Source organism: Acomys russatus, chromosome 19 (genome assembly GCF_903995435.1).
Source record: "Acomys russatus chromosome 19, mAcoRus1.1, whole genome shotgun sequence".
NCBI lineage: Eukaryota > Metazoa > Chordata > Mammalia > Rodentia > Muridae > Acomys > Acomys russatus.
This window is the reverse complement of record NC_067155.1, coordinates 8,923,782-8,946,733: the sequence shown is the minus strand read 5'-3', so window position 1 is coordinate 8,946,733 and position 22,952 is coordinate 8,923,782. Positions and strand designations below refer to the sequence as shown.

At 48.3% G+C, this 22,952-nt stretch overlaps 1 protein-coding gene and 1 pseudogene across 1 annotated transcript; both read right to left on the bottom strand.

Moving 5' to 3' along the window:
• Nucleotides 1–8,542: 8,542 nt before the first annotated feature.
• Nucleotides 8,543–14,901, bottom strand: Aurkc (aurora kinase C). The gene is made up of 6 exons (XM_051161905.1): nucleotides 14,768–14,901; nucleotides 14,361–14,549; nucleotides 13,690–13,828; nucleotides 11,058–11,206; nucleotides 8,938–9,112; nucleotides 8,543–8,736 (listed from the first exon to the last, which is right to left on the bottom strand). The coding sequence occupies exons 1-6, from the start codon at nucleotides 14,788–14,790 to the stop codon at nucleotides 8,566–8,568; spliced, it is 846 nt and encodes a 281-aa protein (XP_051017862.1). The 5' UTR covers nucleotides 14,791–14,901; the 3' UTR covers nucleotides 8,543–8,565.
• Nucleotides 14,902–20,407: 5,506 nt separating this feature from the next.
• On the bottom strand, nucleotides 20,408–22,231 carry LOC127203050 (zinc finger protein 264-like; annotated as a pseudogene).
• Nucleotides 22,232–22,952: the final 721 nt, after the last annotated feature.

Here is a 22,952-nt window from a genome sequence, read left to right as displayed (position 1 = left end):
TAGTCCTCATTTTGGAAATATAGTCATTCAATGTTTTTTTTTTTTTTTTTTAAGTAAAACATTTGTTTATTTTCTTGGTCAATTCAAATTAATTTGAATCTTCTCCCCGGATTGATAACCTCACCACCACCTTCCTTTGTCTGTTCCCAGTTTTATTGATTCTTGCTTTGGTCTGTGTTCTATTCTTTCTTTTACTTGATTTGCTGTGCTTGGCTTTTAGACATTTCTGGAGTATGGGGTTTAGACTTGATTTGGACATTTTTTTTTCTAATGTAAGATGATATTAACAATATCACACACACAGAGACCCTGTCTCGAAAAGCCAAAAAACAAAACAAAACAAAAAACCCAAAACAAAACAAAAACAAACAAACAACAACAAAAACCAATAGCACAGTATTGTTAAAGAAAGTTAATAATGTCACAATATTGTTACCGCCATCCAAGTTCACTGTGCCTTAACTCTATTGCGTTCACCTCTGAAGCGTCCTGATTTTCTCCTCTTAACTCAGGCTACCTAGGGATGTGTTGTTCAGTTTCTGGGGGTCGGAGTATTTCTTGCTGTTTGTTGTTATTCTGCTTTGCTGTGTTAGAACCTCCCCCTCCCTCACCACCACACACACACACACACACACCCGCCCCCGCACCATCACTCCCCCCCCCCTACTGCCCCCCACCACTACCACTTCCCCCAGCCTGGGGTTTGGTCTCCTCTGTAGCGCTGCTTGCAAAGCATGTGTGTTGTATGGTCACTGGTGGAATTTCTGTGAGTGGCCACGTGGCTGTCTGTTGTACTGCTCTGACATTTTATGTTCGTGGTGATGGTCTGTCAGTTTGTGAAAAATGTATGGACTAATCTGTCCCTGCTTACAAGTTCCACTGGTTTTCTTTCTTTCTTTCTTTCTTTTTCGAGACAAGGTTTCTCTGGCTCCCTTTGTAGACCAGGTTGGCCTTGAACTCACAGCGATCCGCCTGCCTCTGCCTCCCGAGTGCTGGGATTAAAGGCGTGCGCCACCACTGCCTGGCTTCCATTGGTTTTCTTTCATACAATCCCTGTTCTGTGTTTGATACATAGACTTGTACGTTTGCTAAGACTTCCCGGTGTGTCTCCACATTTCGCATGTCCTTTTGTGTCCCCTTAAATGCTCTCAGCTCTGCAGGATAGCTCTGAGAAGGCGTTCAGCGACCCTTGCGTTTTTAGGTGATGCCTTACATTTTTCATCTTTTAAAAAAAAAAAAAAAACCGTTCTATTCCGTGTGTTTGCCTATGCATGCACTATGGCGTGCATGTGGTGATCGAAGGGGAGCGCTTGAGAGGATCAGTTCTTTCCTTTCCTCTTGTGGGGACCAGAATCAGGTCATCAGGCCTCGCAGAAGGTGGGTTGTGCCTCCTGAATCATCTCACTGTCCCTTTCTCATCATTTTTACACATCATCCTGCCAGGTGCGGTAGCGCACGCCTCTAATCCCAGCACTCTGAGACGCAGAGGCAGGAGGCAGGTGGTCTCCTTGAGTTCAAGGACAGTCTAGTCTACAAAGCGAGTCCAGGTCAGCCAGTGCTCTGCTACACAGACAAACCCCTGTCTTGAAAACCCAAAACATTGACATGTCATAGCGTTTAAGGTTGCCGTTTATGATATGAGTTTGTGTTGTTTCTATCATCAATATTATTCCTGTGGATTTACATGAACAATTTTTAGAATTCCATCTTATATATCTGTTTTGTTTGTATTTTAAATTTTTAATCATTGCTTTATTAATGTGTGTACATATATACACATACATACCTATATATACACATATGTGAGCACACATACATACACATATGTAAAAATAGGTATATATATATACATATATATTTACCCTACATTTTGGGTTTCTCCCCACCATTGCTGTGATAAAATACTTTGACAAAAGCAACTTAAGGGAGTAAAGGTTTCATTGTCTCATGATGCAGTGCCTCATTGCAGGCAGGCAGGGTGGCAGGAACTTGAAGTGACCATTAAGTGGCTGACCACATTACATCCACAGGAAAGGGCAGAAGCCAGTGAACCAGCGTATGTGGTCTGCTCACTGCACTCTTAGATTTTTACAAGCATGGGTGTTTTTTACCTGTGTGCGTGCCTCTGCCCTGTGTGCATGCAGTGGCCTTGGAGACCAGAAGATTCACATCCTCTAGAACTGGAGTTTCTGTCACTAGCCACCATGTGGGTACGAGACACTGAACCTTGGTCCTCTGCAAGAATAACACGCGCTCTCCAGTGCCGAGCCATCTCTCTCATGCCCTTTCTCCACTCTTGCACAATCCAGAATTCCCTGCGTGGGGTATGGTGCCGCCCATAATGCACAGGTCTTCTCACTTGAGTTACTATAATGAAGGCGATCGCTCACAGACATGCCAACAGGCCAACGTGATCTACACAGTCCTTCACTGAACCTCCCTCTGTAGGCGAGGCTAGATTGTGTCCCATTAACCAAACCGACCCCTGCCTTAGCATGGTTTAACCTTTAACACGGTGGTGTACAGACACCTTGCTTCCACAATCCCCTTCACTTTCAACTGTTCCCGTTCCATTGCTTGTTTTATCGTCCTGAAAAAAACGGCTCTGTTAATACTTCCTGCCTAACTAGTGAATTTTGTCTGTGTTAGGCTGGTGACACTCTTATGTACCCGCATCCAAGGGCGCCCCTGTTTCTCGGATGCAGTTTTTATGGTACATAGGATGCAGAGTGGGCAAGCCTGGTCAGCACCAGCCCATCCCTTCCATTCCTTTTCTCCTCTGTGGTTTCTGATTAGCGTTCTGCTACCAATTGAACCATTCATAATCTGGACAGCCAGGGCTACATGGAGAAACCCTGTCTTGAAAAACCAAAATAAATAAATCAATTAATTAAAATAAAAAATTAAATTATCATAAAAATAAATCTTGTTGGTACACAATTTAATCTCAGCAGGCCAGTGGATCACTATGGATTCCGGTCCAGCCTGGTGTACACATGAGTTCAGGCCAGTCAGCTCTACAAAGTAAGACTCTGTCTCAAAAAAAAAATCAAAATAAAAAACAAACAACAAAACTCTTAAAAAAAAAAAAAAAGATGTTTGGAGAGTGTAGAACTTTTCATTTAAAACATTAAGCTTTAGTAATCAAAGCACAAACATGACTTGATGGCGTTACTAGGCAAAATAACTTAACCAAAAAAATTACTTTGATGTTATTAAAAGACACAGCTAAATAAAGGCCAATAGGGGTCTGGAGAGTTGGCTCAATGATGAAAAGCACTTGCTCTGGCAAAGAACCTGAGTGAAGCCAGCCTGGTCTACAAAGTGAATCCAGGACAGCCAAGGCTACACAGAGACACCCTGTCTCAAAACAAAAACAAAACAAAAAAGAAAGAAAAGAAAAAGAAAATAGTCACGAATGTATCAAAATATTACTTTTTAAAAGGTTTTCACAGCTGGGCGGTGGTGGCCGGCGCCTTTAATCCCAGCACTCGGGAGGCAGAGGCAGGCGGATCTCTGTGAGTTCAAGACCAGCCTGGTCTACAAAGTGAGTCCAGGACAGCCAAGGCTACACAGAGAGACCCTGTCTTGGAAAAAAAAATAATAAGTTTTCACATTCTTCTATCAAATAGAGAAAGCAAGACATTTTTTGTTGCTTACAGGAGTATAGGCTCACTGTATAGGCTAGGCTGGCTTTGTACTCAGAAATCCACCTTCCTCTGCCTCCCGGGTGCTCGAATTAAAGGTATGTGTCACCACAGCAGCTAGGATTTATTTTGTTTATAAAAAATATTGATTGATTGGTTGGTTGGTTGGTTGGTTGATCACATTTGGGTGTTTGCCTGAATGTATGGCTATGCACCACTTCCGTGCTGGTGTAGGTAGAAGCCACAGAGACCCTGTGTTCCTTTAAACTGGAATCACAGATAATTGGGAGTCAGTCTGAGGGTACTAGGAATTGAAACCAGGGCCTCGGAAGAGCAGCCAGCACTCTTGTTTGTTTGTTTGTTTGTTTGTTCTGGTTTTTCAAGACAGGGTTTCTCTGTGTAGCCTTGGCTTTGTAGACCAGGCTGGCCTCGAACTCACATCAATCTGCCTGCCTCTGCCTCCAGAGTGCTGGGCAGCCAGTACTCTTATCCACTGAGCCATCATTCCTGCCCCAGATTGTATTTTTTTACTACGTGTATACATACGTGTGACCTAGTGTATGGATTTGCTCACAAGTGCAGTGCTCACAGTGGCCAGAAGAGGGCGCAGGATACCCGAGCGCTGAACATTTGCCTTACTCTTCGTGGCCACAGGGTGGACCCCCACACCCAGGCACAGGAGGTGTGATCACACACAACAGGCCAAAGGATGGACGGTGACCATGGACGAGAGAAACGCCGCACTCAGAGAAACCTGACATGTCACCGAAAGCAAACACCCTGAGATGGAACAACTCCCACATGAACAAAAACTTAAACCAACTCATGGCCGGGAAAGCACTGGGGATTATACCTGCTCCATGGATGCAAGTATTACTGCCTTTAAAGAACGGCAGGACCCGACAAAAGTCAGGAAATTACCTGTAAGGCAGGGAGGTTGTTGGCAAAATATATAGGTCCAAAAATAATAGGGAGTTGGGAGGTCAAACGGGACCTCTGCTAATTTCAGTGATAGTGATTTTTGTTTTTGGGTTTTTTTTTGTTTTTGTTTTTGTTTTGTTTTGTTTTGTTTTGTTTTTGAGACAAGGTCTCTCTGTGTATCCTTGGCTGTCCTGGAGTCACTTTGTAGACCAGGCTGACCTCGAACTCACAGCGATCCGCCTGCCTCTGCCTCCCGAGTGCTGGGATTACAGGCAAGCGCCACCATGCCCGGCTTTGATAGTGATTTTTAAAAGTCTATTCATTATAACTTATTCATATTACTTTAAGAAAATTGTAATTTATTCACATTACTAATGTGTCCTTTTGTGTCCCCTTAAATGCTCTCAGCTCTGCAGGATAGCTTTGAGAGACATCTAGCTACCCTCGCATTTTTAGTTGAGGCTTTGTATTTTTTTTTTTTTTCATCTCTTTAAAAAACGTTTTCCTTTTTGTGTGTGTTTGGGTATGCATGCACCACGGCATGCTTATGGAGATCAAGGGAGAGCGTGAGGGAATCAGTTCTTTCCTTTCCTTTTATGGTGTCTGGGGACCCAAATCAGGTTATCAGGCGTGGCATCAGGTACTTGTAGCTGCTGGATCACCTCACTGGCCCCTTTTCATCAATTTATGATATTATCACATGCAAAGTCAGTTTCTCATGAATACCATATGTCGGAGCCCTCTGTATCTTTATCTTTTTTTGTTTTGTTTTGTTGTTTTTGGAGACAGGGTCTCTCTGTGTAGCCCTGGCTGTCCTGGACTCGCTTTGTAGACCAGGCTGGCCTCGAACTCACAGAGATATCCCTGCCTCTGCCTCCCGAGTGCTGGGATCAAAGGCATGCGGCCACCACGCCCCCCCCCCCCCCCAAGAACAGCAAATCCTGAGCATCATTGGTCCAGCTGGTTTCCTGCCCTAGCTGAATGCTTCCAGAGCCCTCAGTTCTGAAGTCAAGGCTCCTACGGCTTCAGTCCCGGGTCCTGAAACTACCCCCGGACAGCTGTGCAGCATTAGGCACACCTCACTTCGTCTCTGAGCCTCCATTTCTTCCCTCCTCACTTCATTGACGACAGCTATGAAGAAGGAAAACAAAACGAAACAAAAAACAGAAAAAGGTAAACATGGGTTAAAAAAAAAAAAAAAAAAAAAAAAAAGGCAGTTCGAGGCCAGCCTGGTGTACAAAGCGAGTCCAGGATAGTCAAGGCTACACAGAGACACCCTGTCTAAAAAACCCAAACAAACAAAATAGCCATGAGATTGAGATGAGGTTTCTGAAAGATGCAACACACCATACTTAACTGGCTTAGTCTCTGTTAACTAATACAGTCTATGGTAAATACCACTGGTCACCTATGCATAGGTCGTTGACTTGAGGTTAAAAGATGCCCACAATTTGTTCATTTCTGTTATGGTCACAAGTCGTCCGACCGAGGCAGTCTCCTCCAACTTGCTATGTAGCCAGGGGCTGACCTTGAAGTCTTCATCCTCCTGCCTCTGCCTCTCCAGTACCAGGTTTACAGGAATAACTAAAGGAGTGCTTTTTGGACAAGTGGGATGGCTTAGAGGGCGAAAGTACACTGCCACAAGCCAGGACACCTAAGGTCCAGCACAAGAACTCATATAAAAGTACGAGAGGACCAATTCCTGAAATTTGTCCTTTGACCTCCACACCCTTACAGCCATTGCTTTGCACATGAGGGGACCCACCGGGCGCATAGAACACCCACAAATTCTAATGTGTTTTTAAAGTTTCAAATGATGTCTTTTTCTTTTACGTGCGTTGGTGTTTTGCCTGCATATGTGTCTGTGTGAGGGTGTCAGATCACCCCCGAAACTGGAGCAGCAGATGGTTGTCAGCTGCCCCGTGGGGTGCTGGGAATTGAAACTTGGGTCCCCTGAAAGCAGCCAGTGCTCCTGACCACTCAGCCATCTCTCCCAAGCTAAATTAAAAAAAAAAAAAAAAAAAAATTTTTTTTAAAAACTGGTATCTGAGCAGAAATGTTACAAAGAATGGTTTTCCGGAGAGCTGAGGACTGTCAGAGGCAGAGTGAACGGCAAAGGTATAAAGCTGGAGAAGCAATGGAAATTGTGGGTCAGGTTGGTACACCTGAATGTCACTGAGCCAGCGGAAGACAAAATCGTAAGTGGTCAGCCAGGAAAATAGGATACTTAACAGACCATGTCTTATTAGATTACCAGCTGATGAAAGTCCTTAACCTGGATTTTTTTTTTTTTAATGGGGCGGGGAGGGACTCGAGACAAGGTTTCTCTGTGTAACAGCCCTGGCTGTCCTAGGGCTCTCTTTATGACAGGCGTGGTGGCGCACGCCTTTGATCCCAGCACTCGGATCTCTGAGTTTGAGGCCAGCCTGGTCTATAAAGTGAGTTCAGGACAGCCAAGGCTACACAGAGAAACCCTGTCTCAAAAAACAAAAAAAGAAAGAAAAAAAAAAAAAAGGAACTCTTTGTAGAACAGGCTGGCCTCGAACTCACAGCAATCCACCTGCCTCTCCAGTGCTGGGATTAAAGGCATGGACCACCAAGCTCATCTCCACCCCTAGGCTGGCCTTCCACAGCCAGGAGGCTCAAATGTGGAGTGATAACCAAAATGGTTAAATTAAATAAGGGCAGGCCAGCCCCTTGGCTGGAGAAGTTTAAGGTATGGGGGCGGAGTTTGCCAGCCCTGAGGACCCGGTAACAAGAAGGGACTGAGGGATGCTGCGAGAACCTGGTGACCAGTTCGGCTCTGTTAAATAGGCATCTCAGCACTTTGTCCCGAGTTTGAAAACAAACGCTCAGACTGGAAATAAACTGGGTGGCCATCCAGAGCCACTTTTCCTAAATAAACTCAATTACAAAGACAAAAGGAGAGGCTCTCTTGATTAAAAGCTCTGCAAGCCAAGGAGGCATCAAAATCTCGTCAAACCACCTGCCCTCCCCGAGTCTATCAGTGCTGACTCCATCCTGCGACCCTGCGGGTTGTGGACCAGGAGGGGCCCCGTGGGCTTGGTAGACCCTCACGTCTCCTTGCCCAGGGGCAGGCGGCTTTGGCTGATGGCTGCTGTGCCCAGGTCAAGAAGCCCAGCGGTTCCAGTGTCCATAATTTGCCTGTCTCTTCCTCTTCCAAGGCGATATAGGGAACTCAGCTAAGATCTCATAGAGGGCGCCCCTTTAGGCCAAGCAAGCCACATGACTCATGTGCTGTGCCTTCTGGGTAACGTAGTTCTTTGCTGCTGGCAACACCAGGGCCCCCTAAGTGTTTTTAAGTCTTTGTCTAAAACAGAGGACAGAGCCAACGTCATGCCTTAGATAAACCTATTTGTTATTGTTATTTGAAATTGTTTTAGTTTTTGAGACAATCTCAGTAAGTTGTTCAGACCCACCCAGTAACAGGTGTGTGTGTGTGTGTAACCTTGGCCAACAATCAGGGCCAAGTACAAAGATGAGAAACTGGGTGCTCTACAGGACCCCTGACTTCTACACATATACCATCGCTCCTCCTTTCATTTAGTACTTATTCTGTATGTGTGGGAGCACGGGTGTGCCTCCGCCCATGAGTGGAAGTGCGGGGACTGAGTTTGTGATCCCCAGGCACACACTAGTGCATCTGTGATCTTCCCACCGGGTCACTGTGTTTCATTGACTAGGCAGCCCAGGCAAATCGGTGAGTCTCATGTTCAGTTCAGAGACCCACCAGCTCACACCATGACATGGTGAGCAACGGAGGGAAGACACCTGCCGTGGACCCCTGGCCTCCACCCCCACCACACACACATAGGACAAAGGACATACCCAGTGACACACTAACTGAAAGATTAATATTAAATTAATCACTTTTAATTAGCATCTTAAAAGAGACCACAAGCAAACCAGACGCAGAAACAGACAGAGCCCTGGAGAGCTTCCTGGAGAAACACTTAAGAACAGAGGCAGACTGGGCTCAGGAAGCCATCTGAGCGCAGGGAGGCATCACCCTCCGAGAGTGCTCCCGGACCCAGGGGTGCTTCAGGACCTGGGCCAGGGTCAGCCGGTCTGAGGGGCGGTACTTAAGAAGCTTGGAGATCAAGTCCTGGGCCCCCGAAGGCACTGATGGTGGAAACCGCAAATCCACCTAAGGAGGCAGGGAAGGAGGAGGAGGAGGAGCTAGTTAATCTCTTTGGTTAATTGTTTCCCTCTTCGGTCTCTTTGGGGCATCAGCTCCACCATCTGCTAATAGATCATCTTTTGTACACACTCCAGGTCCCAAAGGCCCGGGAGCCGCCACCGCCGTCTGGCTCCCTGCTAAGTGGCCCCTTGCGAGCGGCCGTCTCACCTTAACGATGCGCTTGTACGTCTCACTGTGAGTGCTGCTCTCAAAGGGCGGATTTCCCACCAGCAGCTCATAGCAGAGCACCCCGATGCACCACAGGTCCACTTTCTCGTCATATGTCCTCCCCTCAATCATTTCCGGGGGCAAGTAGTCCAGAGTGCCGCACATTGTCTTTCTCCTACGGGAGGACACAGAAGGGAAGCACTTTGAATAGGCTCGGATTGAGGGAAAGGCTCCCTGTTCCAAGGAAATGGGAGATCCAGGGACGTGCTAAGAGTCTCCTCCTGAGCGGTAGGGGGTGGAGGGAGGAAGGGGGGAAGGGAGGGAGGGAGGTTCACAAACAGCATGTGTCAAGACGGGCGTGGTGGCGCACGCCTTTAATCCCAGCACTCGGGAGGCAGAGGCAGGCGCATCTCTGTGAGTTTGAGGCCAGCCTGGTCTACAAAGCAAGTCCAGGACAGCCAGGGCTACAGGGCTACACAGAGAAACCCTGTCTCAAAATTCCAAACCAAAACAAACCAAATAAACAGAAACACCAACTGTCAACATGGATCAAGACTCAGAGGGACGAGCCGGTCGTGGCAGCTCACGCCTGGTAATTCCAGCACTCAGGAGGCAGAGGCAGGAGGATCTATATCTGTGAGTTCAAGGCCAGCCTGGTCTACAGAGTGAGTTTCAGGTCAGCCAGGGCTACACACAGAAACCCTGTCTCAAAAGAAAACAAATCAGAGGGGCTGTGGGAGGTGCCTTGGTGGGTAAAACACTTGCAGTGAATGCCCTGGGGACCCAAGTTCTACGTCCAGAACCCACATAGAGCTCCGTGCACTCCTCCAGTGAGATGGGAGGCACAGGAGAATCCACAGGAGACTGTGGACCAGCCAGGCAACCATGAAAGATCTGGTTGGGCTGTGTGTGTGTATGTGTGTGTGTGTGTGTGCTGGCAGGCTAGCCAGCTTCCAGGATCTGCCGGTCTCCACCCCTCAATGCAGGGTTAAAGAAATCTGTAGCATTTGGGAGGCAGAGACAGGTGGATCGCTGTAAGTTCAAGGCCAGCCTGGTCCTGCCTCTATACAGGTGCTTTCAATCTAAACTTAAGTTTTCATGCTTACAAAGAAAGGCTCTGATCCACTGAGTCGTCACCCCACCCAATTCTTTCAATCTGAAAATGACTTTTTAAAATTTTAATTTTCTTAAAAAAAAATTGTTTTTGTAAGCCGGGCATGGTGGCGCATGCCTGTAATCCCAGCACTTGGGACGCAGAGGCAGGAGGACTGATGTGAGTTCAAGGCCAGCCTGGTCTATAAAAGTGAGTCCAGGAGAGGCAAGGTTACACAGAGAAAACCCTGTCTTGAAAAACAAACAAGAAACAAAACAAACAAAAAAAATCCCCCAAAGTTTATGTATATGAGCACTCTATCTGCAGGTACACCAGAAGAAGGCACCAGATCTCATTATAGATGGTTCTGAGCCACCATGTGGTTGCTGGGAATTGAACTCAGGACCTATAAAAGAACAGACAGCACTCTTAACTGCTGAGCCCATGAAATTTTGAGACAGGCTCATTCTAAAATATAAAAAAATAAAAAAATTTGTTTGTTTTTTCGAGACAGGGTTTCTCTGTGTAGCCCTGGCTGTCCTGGACTTGCTTTGTTGACCAGGCCAGCCTTGAATTAACAAAGACCTGCTTCCCTCTGCCTCCTGAGTGCTGGGATTACAGGCGTGGACCACCACGCTTGCTTTTTGTTTTTGTTTTTTCAAGACAGGGCTTCTCTGTGTCATCTTGGCTGTCCTGAACTCGCTTTGTAGATCAGGCTGGCCTCGAACTCCCAGCGATCCACCTGCCTCTGCCTCCTGTGTGCTGGGATTAAAGGCGTGTGTCACCGCACCCGCCTGAGGCAAGCTCTTTTTTCTACTTATTTCTCTCTTAGAGACCAGGCTGGCCTCGAACTCACAGAGATCCACCTGCCTCTGTCCCCTGAGTGCTGGTGTTAAAAGGCGTGCACCACCACGCCCGGTTCCAACCCTAGCTTGTATCTGGGTCTTACCAGTGAGATGGATTTCACTAAGAGAAGCTTCAATGGTGTGAGGGGCCCACCCACCCCACCCCCATCCCACCTACGTACCTGAGAGAGGGGGTGTGCACAGACCACCCGAAGTCTGCTATCTTCACCTCGCCCTTGAGGCCCAGCAGGAGGTTCTCTGGTTTGATGTCCCTGTGAATCACTTTATTCTCATGACAGTAGGTCAGGGCATCAGCCAATTCCTCCATGATCTGTGTGTGTGAACAAAAGCAATCTGGTTGGGGGTGGGGTTGGGGTTGGGGTTTGGGTTGGGGTTTGGGTTGGGGGTGGGGTTGGGGGTGGGGGGCAGGGAGACTCTCACAGCTTCCCCGTGATGGGGAACAGGCATTATGAAATCCCGGGCTGCGATGCACTCTCATTCCTTGACCAATAACTCTTAACATCTCTTGGTGTGCGTACACATACGTGTGTGGAGCACAGTGGACAGTCTCTTACTGTCCACTCACCTTGTCTTTCTGTTGTGTTTGTTTGGGTTGGGTTGGGTTTCTTCAGGGGGTGGGGGGAGGTGGGCTGGGGAAGAGGGTTGGTTTTTGATACAGGGTTTCTCTGTGTAGCCCTGACTGTCCTGGAACTAACTCTGTAGACCAGGCTGGCCTGGAACTCACAGAGATCCTGCTGAGTGCTGCGATTAAAAGCGTGAGCCGCCGCTGCCGCCACCTGGCTCTTTGTCCTTCTGAACACAGGGTCTGGCGGGATGGCCCAGGTTAGCCTTGAACTCATGAGCTCTGCCTGCCTCTGCCTCCTCGAGGACAGGGCTAAACGTGTGCGCCACCATGCCCTCCGGCTTGCCCGATCTCTTTAAATAGCCCCATCGTTATAGTTTTGCAATATACACTAAAATAGGCAGGGCTTCCTTATGGACTTAGCAGAAGAAGTAGCCAGACACAGAACCTGTGCTGAGCTAATCAGATCATCCCTGGAAAGGATCCTGAGGGAAAGGACAAGAGTCAGTCCTTTGGATATGCAATGGATCCGGGTGCTGCCCCTGGGATAAAGGCTGGCCTGCTATGGCTTTCTTTTTAGTGCCATGCAAATTTCTAGGTAGCTTTTTTATTCCTTCCCCCCCCATTTTTTTTTTTCAGTTTTTTTTTTTTTAAGATTTATTTATTTATTATGTATACAGTGCTCTGTCTGCATGTACACATGCACACCAGAAGAGGGAACCAGATCTCATGATAGATGGTTGTGAGCCACCATGCAGTTGCTGGGAATTGAACTCAGGACCTTTGGAAGAGCAGGCGGTGCTCTTAACCACTGAGCCACCTCTCCAGCCCGTCCTTCCCATTTTTCAGACAGAGTTTCACTATGTAACCCTATGGCCTGGGACTTGATATGTAGACCAAGCTGCCCTTGAACTCCTGATCCTTCAGCCTCAGCCTTCCACGTGCTGGGATTATAGGCCAGCACCACCACACCCAGCTAGCCTTCCAATATATGCTGATGGTTTCATTTTCTGCGTAGCAGAAATAAAAATACTATTTTTATTACATTTATTTATTTATTGCTTCTCTGTGGCTACAGATGAATATGTGCGTAGGGCCAAGGACAATCTTCCGGATTTGTTCCCTCCTGCTCTGTGGGTCCTAGGAGGCAGGTGTTCGGCCTTGGTAGCAAGCAGCCCTACCCACTGAGCCACCCTTCCAGCATAAGTTAGACTCTGACGTATGTTTGATATAAATGATTCCAGGTATGATGTGGCAGCCAGCACTCAGGAAGCAGAGGCAAGAGGGTTAAGATTTATGAATTTGAGGCCAGCCTGGTCTATATATATCGTTCCAGGTCAGCCAAGACTACACAGGGAGACACTATCCCTGTCTGTCTGTCTGTCTCTCTCTCACACACACACATACATACACACACACACACACACACACACACACACACACACTATCAAATCTTATCAATGCTAATATTCTGGAGCTACACTGGGGATCAAACCACAGGCCGCTCACATAATGGACAACAACTGGACCACCGCGTTACATCTAGGCACCCCAGAAAAAAAAAAAAAAAAAGGAAGAGCGAGCTAATAGAAACAGTCCAAAGCTGGGTGTGTTAGCACATGCCTGCCACCTTAAAATTTAAAAATTAAGAGGCCATCCTGGGCTGTTCAGAAGTTCCAACTCATTCTCAGCTACTTAGAAAGACTCTGCCTCAGCAGGGGTTGAGTGAGGTTAGGGGGAATACAGCAACCCCAAGTCAGGCATGGTGGCTCATGTGTTACAATCCCAATACTTCTGAGGCTCACTCAGGATTTCACATGCTCCACATCATCTTGGAGACGCTAGGGAAATCTGGGCTAGCCTGGGCTATATAGCAAGCGTCCCTCGATTCAGACAAAAAAGGATGAAGGCCAGCAAGATGTCTCAAGTTGGAGCTTGCTGTGCAAGCCTGGTGGCCTGAGCCCCATCCCTGTAGCCCGCATAAAGGGAGAAGGAGAAAACCAGACTCCTCCAAGTTGTCTCATGACCCTTACATGTGCACTATGGCATGTATGCTCACCCCCTCCACACACATCACACACAAATACACATAACAGTACATTCAGAAGAGTTGGGAAGAGGACAATGGCAGCCACAAACAGCAACTCTCAGCCATCATCGTCATCGTTGTCATCATCACCCACCACCATCACCATCGCATGGCGGACCCTTGGTCCCAGAGCTCCCCTCACCGTGGCTGTGCGCTGCTCGTCTAACCTGTGGTTTCTCTGGAGCTCCTTGTAGAGCTCACCCCGTGGAGCGTATTCCAGAATTAAGAACACCCGGGAAGCATCGCAGAAGTAGTTGTACAGGCGGAGGATATTCGGGTGTCTGTAGGAGGAAGGGAGCGTCAAGGCAGGAAAGGTGGCACGGCACGCAGACACCAGCTGCCAAACCCGCCAAGCTTGAGTTCTGTCCCTAGAATCCGTTTGTGGAAGGGAAGAACCAATTCCACACAAGCTGCCCTCCACGTGTGGGCTGTGACTCACATGTGGCCCATCTGCGGCACTTTTTTCTTTTTAAAGATTTATTTATTATTATGTATACAGACCTCTGCCTGCATATACACCTGCAGACCAGAGGAGGATATTAGATCACATTATAGATGGTTGTGAGCCACCATGTGGATGCTGGGAATTGAACTCATGACCTCTGGAAGAGCAGTCTGTGCTCTTAACCACTGAGCCATCTCTCCAGCCTGCCATCTGCAGCACTTAATTAAATAAAAAAAGAAAACGCTGGGCCGTGCTGGTGCACAAATGTAACCCCACCACTCCAGAGGCAAGTGCAGGCGGGCCTCTGAGTTCGAGACCGGCCTGATCCACAGCACGGCCAGGGACAGTCCCACGCAGACCATGCTTACTGTAGGTGAGCCTGGATCTCCACTTCTCTGCGAAGCTGGTGCTCCAATCCCTCCTTCTCTATCTGGGACTTGAAGAGGACCTTCAAGGCCACAAGGAAATGGTTTTCCTTGAGCCGAGCCAGGTACACATTCCCAAATTTCCCCTTGCCCAGAGGCCGCCCTATTTGAAAGTCGTCTTTGGTGAACCGCCTGCCAAAGAGAAGGCATACAGATAATCTCATCTCAGAGACTAGGAAGAGTTACAGATCCCACCGGCTCCCCTTCCCTCACTCACTCTGCTCACAACCCCAGCACTGCACAGGGAAAATAGCACCTTGGATCCATTAGCCCCGCCCCACTTGCCCAGTTTGCTCTACACCTGAGTCCTATTTTCTTTCTTCTTTTGGATACCATGGCAAGGCACTCACCTGGTTAAAGTGCTGGACTCCATCTGGCCAGTGGCTGAACAGAGATGGAGGGAAAATGGGCGTGGCGATGCCTCCCTGGCAATCACAGTCTGTGGGAGGTGGAGGCAGGAGGATCACAAGTTCAAAGTCATCCTAACAGAGACTAAGGGAGGATGGGAGAGTAGGGGGAAGGGAGGAGGAGTGAGGGACGTTGGAGGGGAGGACGAAAAAGAGAAAGAAAAGTACTGCAGGAGGAGAGGGCGGGATGGGGGAGAGAGCCTAGGAGGAGGATGGGGCCCCGAGAAGATGGGGCTGAAGTCCTCAGTGCCCACGCACTGCACCCTGGCGGCAGATCCCAGTCCGTTCTGCCCTTCCTCTGGCTAGTGTCCAGTTTCTGTTTAAAACAGGATTTCACAGTAGCTCAGGATGACCTCTAACTGCGCCCATCCTCCTGCCTTAACCTCCTCCTTGCTGGGATAACAACACACTGGCAACCACCCCGAGTTTGGGTACCGGTTCGCATCCCTCTTACTTGTGGGCGAAGCTGCGACCCAGGGCGTTCTCCGTCTTCTCTAAACTCTAAAGAGTGAAGGCACGCTGTAGTCAGTCCTGCTAGGTGCTGGAGTCCAGGGGCCCCTAGAAAGGGGTGGGCGGCTCCAACCGCCCAGGATGTGCCACCCGCGACCCACTCACCGGTAAGCCACTAGAAGAGCTTTCCACTGCCTTGTAGTCCGTGCCTCGCCTAGGAATAGCCGATTCCAGCTGATAACCATTGGTTGAGCTTTCTGAAATCAAGGGCTCACCCAATAGGGTAGCTTGAGAAACAAGAACTTCCGCCACGAGGGCGTTCGGCCAATAGGATGGTTGGGGCGGGACCAGCCCGCCCCTGGAAGCCTAAAGTCTCAGAAAAAGTAGGTAAGTTAATGAACGTAACGAGCTGAGGTCAGCGCCCGGTGGTGTGCTTGTGCAGGCACAAATGGCTGTCAGTGAACCTCAAGGACCCCGTTGTAAGAATGAGTAACTCTGGGGCTGGAGAGATGGCTCAGAGGTTTTCCCAACTGGTCTTGAGTTCAATTCCCAGCAACCACACGGTGGCGCATAATCCTCTAATCACGCGATCTGGTGCCCTCTTGTGGCCTGCTGGCTCACCTGCAGACAGACTGCTGTATAAATAAATAAATAAATCTAAAAGAAAGAAATACGCCCTTCCAATCAAATAGTCAAAACTCGTGTTTATTAGAAGAGGGAATTAAAATTTAAAATTAAAATTAATTAAAATTAAAATTTAAAAATCCAGCCCATACCGGAAGGTATGGCCTGTAATCTCAGCACTCAGGAGGATAGAGGCGGATCTCCAAGTTTGAGGACAGACTGGCCTACACCTCTCTGGAAAAACAAACTGTTGGGGTTCAAAAGTCCAAAACAAGATCTTTATTGAACCAGACTTGGGAGCTGACTACATCTTCGAACATTCATAAGTAGATGACAAAAATTTTATTGTACTCAGGCCATTAATGATTGGTCAGGGCCACAAAACAGACCTGAACTGTGACCACCCCCACCCCCTATCCCCAACCATAATGTCAGCATTTAAACCCGAAATCCATAACATCTGGGCCAGGTTACAGTTACATTTCCCCACTAATTGGGATTTAGGGATAGGAGTCTTCCTTAGGAACGTGTCTTTGTGGTGCACTTACCCTGTACTGGCTCCACTACACCTGGCCAATCCAAGTGTTTAATCCTCCCTACCCAGAAATTTTTATTTTATTTATTTATTTATTTTTGGTTTTTTGAGATAGGGTTTCTCTGTGTAGCCCTGGCTGTCCTGGACTAGCTTTGTAGACCAGGCTGGCCTTGAACTCACAGAGATCCGCCTGCCTCTGCCTCCCGAGTGCTGGGATTAAAGGTGTGCACCACCATGACTGGCAGCCCAGTAAAATTTTAGTTGGCACCAAGACTCACAGCTTTCTTCTAGGAATTGATGGCCTGGAGCACCCACCGACCCTTTCTCCTTGCTCAACTCCCTGGTCTTTTCAGACTAGCCAATGTTGTGAAGTCCCACCCACGCACTGGGGAAAAAAAATGACCATCACCTGAGTGAGAATAAACAGGTACACTTATATCCCATTGTGTTGGCCTGCCCAAGCCTTGACCTCAGAGACATCCACCTGCCTCTGCCTCCCCAGTACTGGGATTAAAGGTGTGCCCCCTCCCCCTCCACCCACCTAAGAGATATATTTTTTAAATTAATTTATTCAGAATACAGCTCAATTGTTTCCCCCTCACTTATATCCTCCTGTTCCTCCCTCCCTCCCACTCCACCTGCACCATATGGTCATAGGCTATCAAGTCTCATCTTGGTAGCCTGCTTATCCTTCCCGTGAGTGCCACCAGGCCTCCCCACCTGGTCAAAGGGGGAGTGGTCAAATATGGGGCACCAGAGTTCATGTCAAGAGTCAGTCCCCGCTCTCCATATAACTGTGGAGAATGTACTGTCCGTTGGGTAGATGTGAGTAGGGCTTTGATGTTTACTGCATGTATTGTCCTTGGTTGGTGCAGTAGTTTGAGCAGACCGCCGCCCCCCCACCGCCGTGGGTCCAGATCCACCCATCATGATGTTCTTCTTGTAGGTTTCTAGGACCCTCTGGATCCTTCTATTTCCCCATTCTCCTGTACTTTTCTCACCAATAGGAAGAGATATATCTTAAGGCAAAATGGGTATAGCCTTCCATCTTTAATGTTTATTGCTTAGGTTTTGTTTCTCACTCTGTAGCCCAGGTTGGTCAGGCATTCACTATGAAGCCAAGGTCTTTTTTGTTGTTTTGTTTTGTTTTTTTGTTTTTCGAGATATGGTTTCTCAAGACAGGGTTTCTCTGTGTAGCCTTGGTTGTCCTGCACTCACTCTGTCAACCAGGCTGGCCTCGAACTCACAGCGATCTGCCTGCCTCTGCCTCCCGACTGCTGGGATTAAAGGCGTGCGCAACCACGCAACCACGCCCAGCTGAAGCCAAGGTCTTATCACGTAGCCCACGGAGACCAGGGACTATGCAGAGTAGGCTGGCCTCAAGCATTACACAATCCTCCTGCCTCAGCCTCCTGAATGCTGATACTGGAGGCACACCCCACTACACTTGGTCACTTCTTTTTCCTCTTTTTCCCTGGAGGCAGGGACTAGCCTTACATTTGGCTTCTTTTTTTTTTTTAAAAAACGTTTGGTGTTTTTTTTTTCCCCCTGTGTGTGTTTGAATGTTTTGTCTGCATGTATGTATGTGTGTGCACTCCATGCATGCCTGGTGCCCACCGAGGTCAGTTACAAATGAGGTTATGGGTCGTTGGGAGCCACCGTGTAGATACTGGGAACCAGACCCAGGACTCTGGAAGACCAACAAGTTCTCATAACACCGTGAGCTAGCTCAGCTACAGGGCTATGAAGACACACCTTGTCTCAGAAAAGAAAAAAGGAAAGATTTGTTGTAGAACTACTCAGGTACACCTGGCGGAGCCAGTTTTTTTCCTCTGTGCAGGAGTGCAAATGCGTGTGGTAGGGATGCCCTGAAACTGGGATTACAGGAGACTGTTAGCTGCTCGACATGGTGACTGGCAACTGAATTCAGGTCTTCAAGAGAAGCTATGCTCTTCACCACTGAGCTACGCCTTACCAGGGTGCTCCACCCCACCCCCACCCCGCTGCATTTTTTCTTTTCCTTTATTTTTGTTTGTTTGTTTTGTTTTGAGACAGGGTTTCTCTGTGTGGCCCTGGCTGTCCTGGAACTCTCCATAGAGCAAGCTGGTCTCAAACTCAAGAGATCAACCTGCTTCTGCCTCCTGCGTCACCTGGCTCCCCTGCATTTTTTAACCTGAGAAATATTTGAGTCAGCTGAAAGCACAGGCTTTCTGATTTTTTTTTTTTTTTTTTGAGACAAGGTTTCTCTGTGTAGTCTTGGCTGTCCTGGACTCACTTTGTAGACCAGGCTGGCCTCAAACAGCGATCCTCTGCCTCTGCCTCCCCAATGCTGAGTGCTGGAATTAAAGGCATGCACCACCACACCCAGCGGCATTCTGATTTTTTCTTTTCTTTCTTTTTTTTTTCTTTTTTGTTGTTGTTGTTGTTGTTTTTCGAGACAGGGTTTCTCTGTGTAGCCTTGGCTGTCCTGGACTTGCTTTGTAGACCAGCCTGGCCTGGAACTCACAGCGATCCGCCTGCCTCTGCCTCCCGAGTGCTGGGATTAAAGGCATGCGCCACCAGGCCTGGCTAATTTATTTTATTTTATTTTTTTTGGTTTTTCGAGACAGGGTCTCTCTGTGTACTCTTGGCTGTCCTGGACTCACTTTGTAGACCAGGCTGGCCTCGAACTCACAGCGATCCACCTACCTCTGCCTCCTGAGTGCTGGGATTAAAGGCGTGCGCCACCATGCCGGGCTGGGCATTCTGATTTTTTTACCCCACCAAGAAGGGCAAAAATTTCAGCTCTATGTTGTGGAGAAAGCTGCATACTTATGTGATTAAGGGGGTGGAGAAATGACTCATCAGATAGGAAGAGCTTACACACGCTCACACACACACACACAGATATACACACAGCAAAGTGCCTCTCGGTAAAGGAAAACAGGAAAAGGCTGTTGGGATTTGCAAGAGTACAGATATACTTAGAGAAAATATGGATCCTTAGTGCCTTCAATATGAAGTATTTTCATGGCTCAAGTGCCCCCATACCTCATAAAAGCTACTGGTCTCAAGAATAAAGAATACTAAGGACAGCTGGGTGTGGTGGCACACGCCTTTTATCCCAGCACTCGGGAGGCAGAGGCAGGTGGATCGCTGTGAGTTCGAGGCCAGCCTGGTCTACAACGCGAGTCCAGGACAACCAAGGATACACAGAGAAACGGTGTCTGGAAAAACCAAAAAAAAAAAAAACCCCCCAAAAAAATATATATATATATTACCTTAGGACATAAAATATGCAATCCACATTTACTGAGCAATCGATGTCAAAGAGCGATCGGGTCGGCAGGGAGGTCTGAGGAGACCTGAGCTTTTCTTTTTCTCTGCATCGGCCCCTTTGTAAGACAATCCCTGAGATAACACTGCAGTGTCATCTAGGAGAGAGATGGGCTGAAGCTTTTCCTGTGTGAAAACAACACAAAATTCCAAACCCCCAAAGTACGAGTCTCTTTCTTTCTTTCTTTCTTTTAAGATTTGTTTATTTATTATGCATACTGTGCACATCAGATCATATTATAGATGGTTGTGAGCCACCATGTGGTTGCTGGGAATTGAACTCAGGACCTCTGGAAGAACAGTTGGTGCTCTTAACCACTGAGCCATCTCTCCAGCCCAGCGCGAGTCTTTTTCCTGGGTGAATTTTCAGATGGGAAATAAGGCTACAAGCTGGGTCTGCTGCCAGTGCTGCGCTTCAGATGACAGAAAATATTCTGCGACACTTCGTTGTTTTTGTTTATTTTTTTTATTTTTTTTTATTTATTTTTTTTGGGGGGGGGTTTCGAGACAGGGTTTCTCTGTGTAGCCTTGGCTGTCCGGGACTCACTTTGTAGACCAGGCTGGCCTCGAATTCACAGCGATCCGCCTGCCTCTGCCTCCTGAGTGCTGGGATTAAAGGCGTGCGCCACCATGCCCGGCGTTTTTGTTTTTTTTAACAGTCAAGATATTTGTGGAGTTTCTCTTTGGTATAAGCGATCGGATACTGAGAAAGGTGTTTCTTGTGACAACAGATTCCCCCCAGTCATTACATTCAAAAACTCTTCTTGGAGGGTAACTGAGGCGCGTGTGGTTGGGAAAGGCCTTCCCCTCGTCTGACACACTGCGAGGGTTTCCGTCACTGGGCACTTTTCGATGCTGAGTGAGGGATGAGCTGCGGCTGAAGGCCTTCCCACAATCACTGCACTCATACGGCTTCTCCCCAGTGTGAGTGACGGCGTAGCGGGTGAGGTTCGTGGCCCAGCAGAAGGATTTCCCACACTCGGTACATTCAAAAGGCTCCCCCCATCCACCCCCATGAATCAGCTTGTGCCCTGACATGGCGGGCAAAGGCCTTCCTCCCACACTCCCTGCATACATAAGGGCTGCTCCCCGCTGTGAATGCGCTGGTGCCTCTTGAGGTATGACCTGTGGTTGAAGGCTTAGCCACACTCCCCGCACACAGAGGGCTGCTCCCCAGTGTGCATCACATAGTGGTGGGGCAGGGCTGCCCTCCCGCAAAAAACGCTTTCCCCACACTCGCTGCACTCATCGGGCTGCTCCCCAGTGGTAGTCCGCTGGTGCCACAGGGGGTAACGACCTGTGCTTGAAGACCTGTCAGCACTCAAGGCGCTCATAATACGGGTTCTGTCCACCGTGGATGATGTAATGTCTGAGGAAGCCTCCCCTGTATCGGAAGACCTATCCGCATCCTGCATGGCCGAAAGATTTCTCTTCCAGTATGTCTCCCGCTATGCAAGACAAAATTGGAGCGGTGGGGGAAGGACGTGCCGCATTCGCCCGTGTCTAGCCACTGTGGATCCGCTGGTGCTGGGTGAGGTGTGAGCTGCGGTTGAAGGTCTTGCCACACTCCGGGCACTCGTAGGGCTTCGCTCCAGAGTGGCTCTTCTCGTGTCCGGCAAGGAGGTGTTTCTTATTAAATGTCTTCCCGCAGTCACTGCATTTGAAGACAGTTTCTTCTTCCTACTGACCGAGCACTGGCCGTGCTTTCTCAGCTGTCCCTACACCACCCTGTGCGGGACTCATTTTCCCAGGGAGCTCGTCCCCCCAAGGCCTCTGTCTCTTGTCTAAAAAAGCTTTTCTGAGCTTCTCACGGGCCATCTTGGCCTTTGCTTTGCACCCATTGCAAGCCTCCTGGGGTTCTTGGTGTTAACTCTCCCTGGAGTGAGGGTCCCTCGGACAGACAGTTTAGCCTTACGAGTGGGGGGGTCCTGTAGCCTGGGGTTTTCCCCTGCCACCTAAAACAGATTCAACACACAACAGGACTGTTAGTAAAGATAACATGGAAAACACCAAACCCATCGTGCTATTGAAAACACATCCTCCAAGAAGCTAAAAATAGTGCCTTGATGCCTGCTATATTATCTTCTCAGCCTAGGTTAGCATTTTTCTTTCTTTTCTTTTTCTTATCTGTTTGTTTGTTTGTTTTTCAAGACATGGTTTCTCTGTGTAGCCCTGGCTATCCTGGAACTGGGCCTCGAACTCAGAGATTCACCTGTCTCTGCCTCCTGAGTGCTGGGATTAAAGGCCTGGCTCTTTTTGCCCTGTGCTCTGGACTCTATAAATACTGTGTAAAGGACTTGCTGTGGGAGAGACTGGGCCAGCAGCTAGAGGAGGGCCCTTTCTTTTTTGTTGTTGTTGTTTTGTTTTGTTTTTGAGGAGGGCCCTTTCAAGGAGTTGTTTTAACACTTACAGGCTGGCTGTGGCTGGCAGAGTGACACAGACACCTTGGAGTAGAAGTCCTCTAGGTAATAGCCTGATACCATCCCCCATGGAAGACATGGAACACCTGAGGCAAAAGACAGTGCCCAGCATCATAGGAAATCACCTTCAAGTACCAGAGGTGTCCACAGCTCCTTTTAAAATTCGTTATCGGAGCCGGACATGATGGCACTGGCCTTTAACCCCAGCACTCGGGAGGCAGAGGCAGGCGGATTGCTGTGAGTTCAAGGCCAGCCTGGTCTACAAAGCGAGTCCAGGACGGCCAAGGCTACACAGAGAAACCCTGTCTCAAGAAACAAACAAAACCAAAACAACCCAAAAAAACCAAAACAACAACAACAAAAAAACAATTGTTGTCTGGGAGGCTTACTGCCTCCTTCTGCTAACCTAGGCCTAGTCCTGGAAGCTTCTAGCCTCTGTACAATGTAATCTAGACCTAGAATGTTTTCAGCCCCTGAGACTTACTGCTTAGCAAGCTCACCCTTGACTTGTTCTTTCTGAGCTCTGGGCTGGCTGGTTCAGCTCAGCTGTTCTGGCTCAAACTCTTCTCCCAGCTGAGTTATTCAATCTGGCTTCTCTCTCGGCCTGGAATTGCTCTGCTTGGCCTCAAACTAACTCAGCAATCTGCTCTCATCTTCTGGCTTCTTCTCATTCTGGCTTGTTCTGTCTTCACCTGAGTTGTCTCTCTGCAACCCATCTCTATTGCTGCCCTGGTAAAAACAGCCTCCTCTTTCTGTAGAACATCCTCTTAAGTAGTTTCCCTTT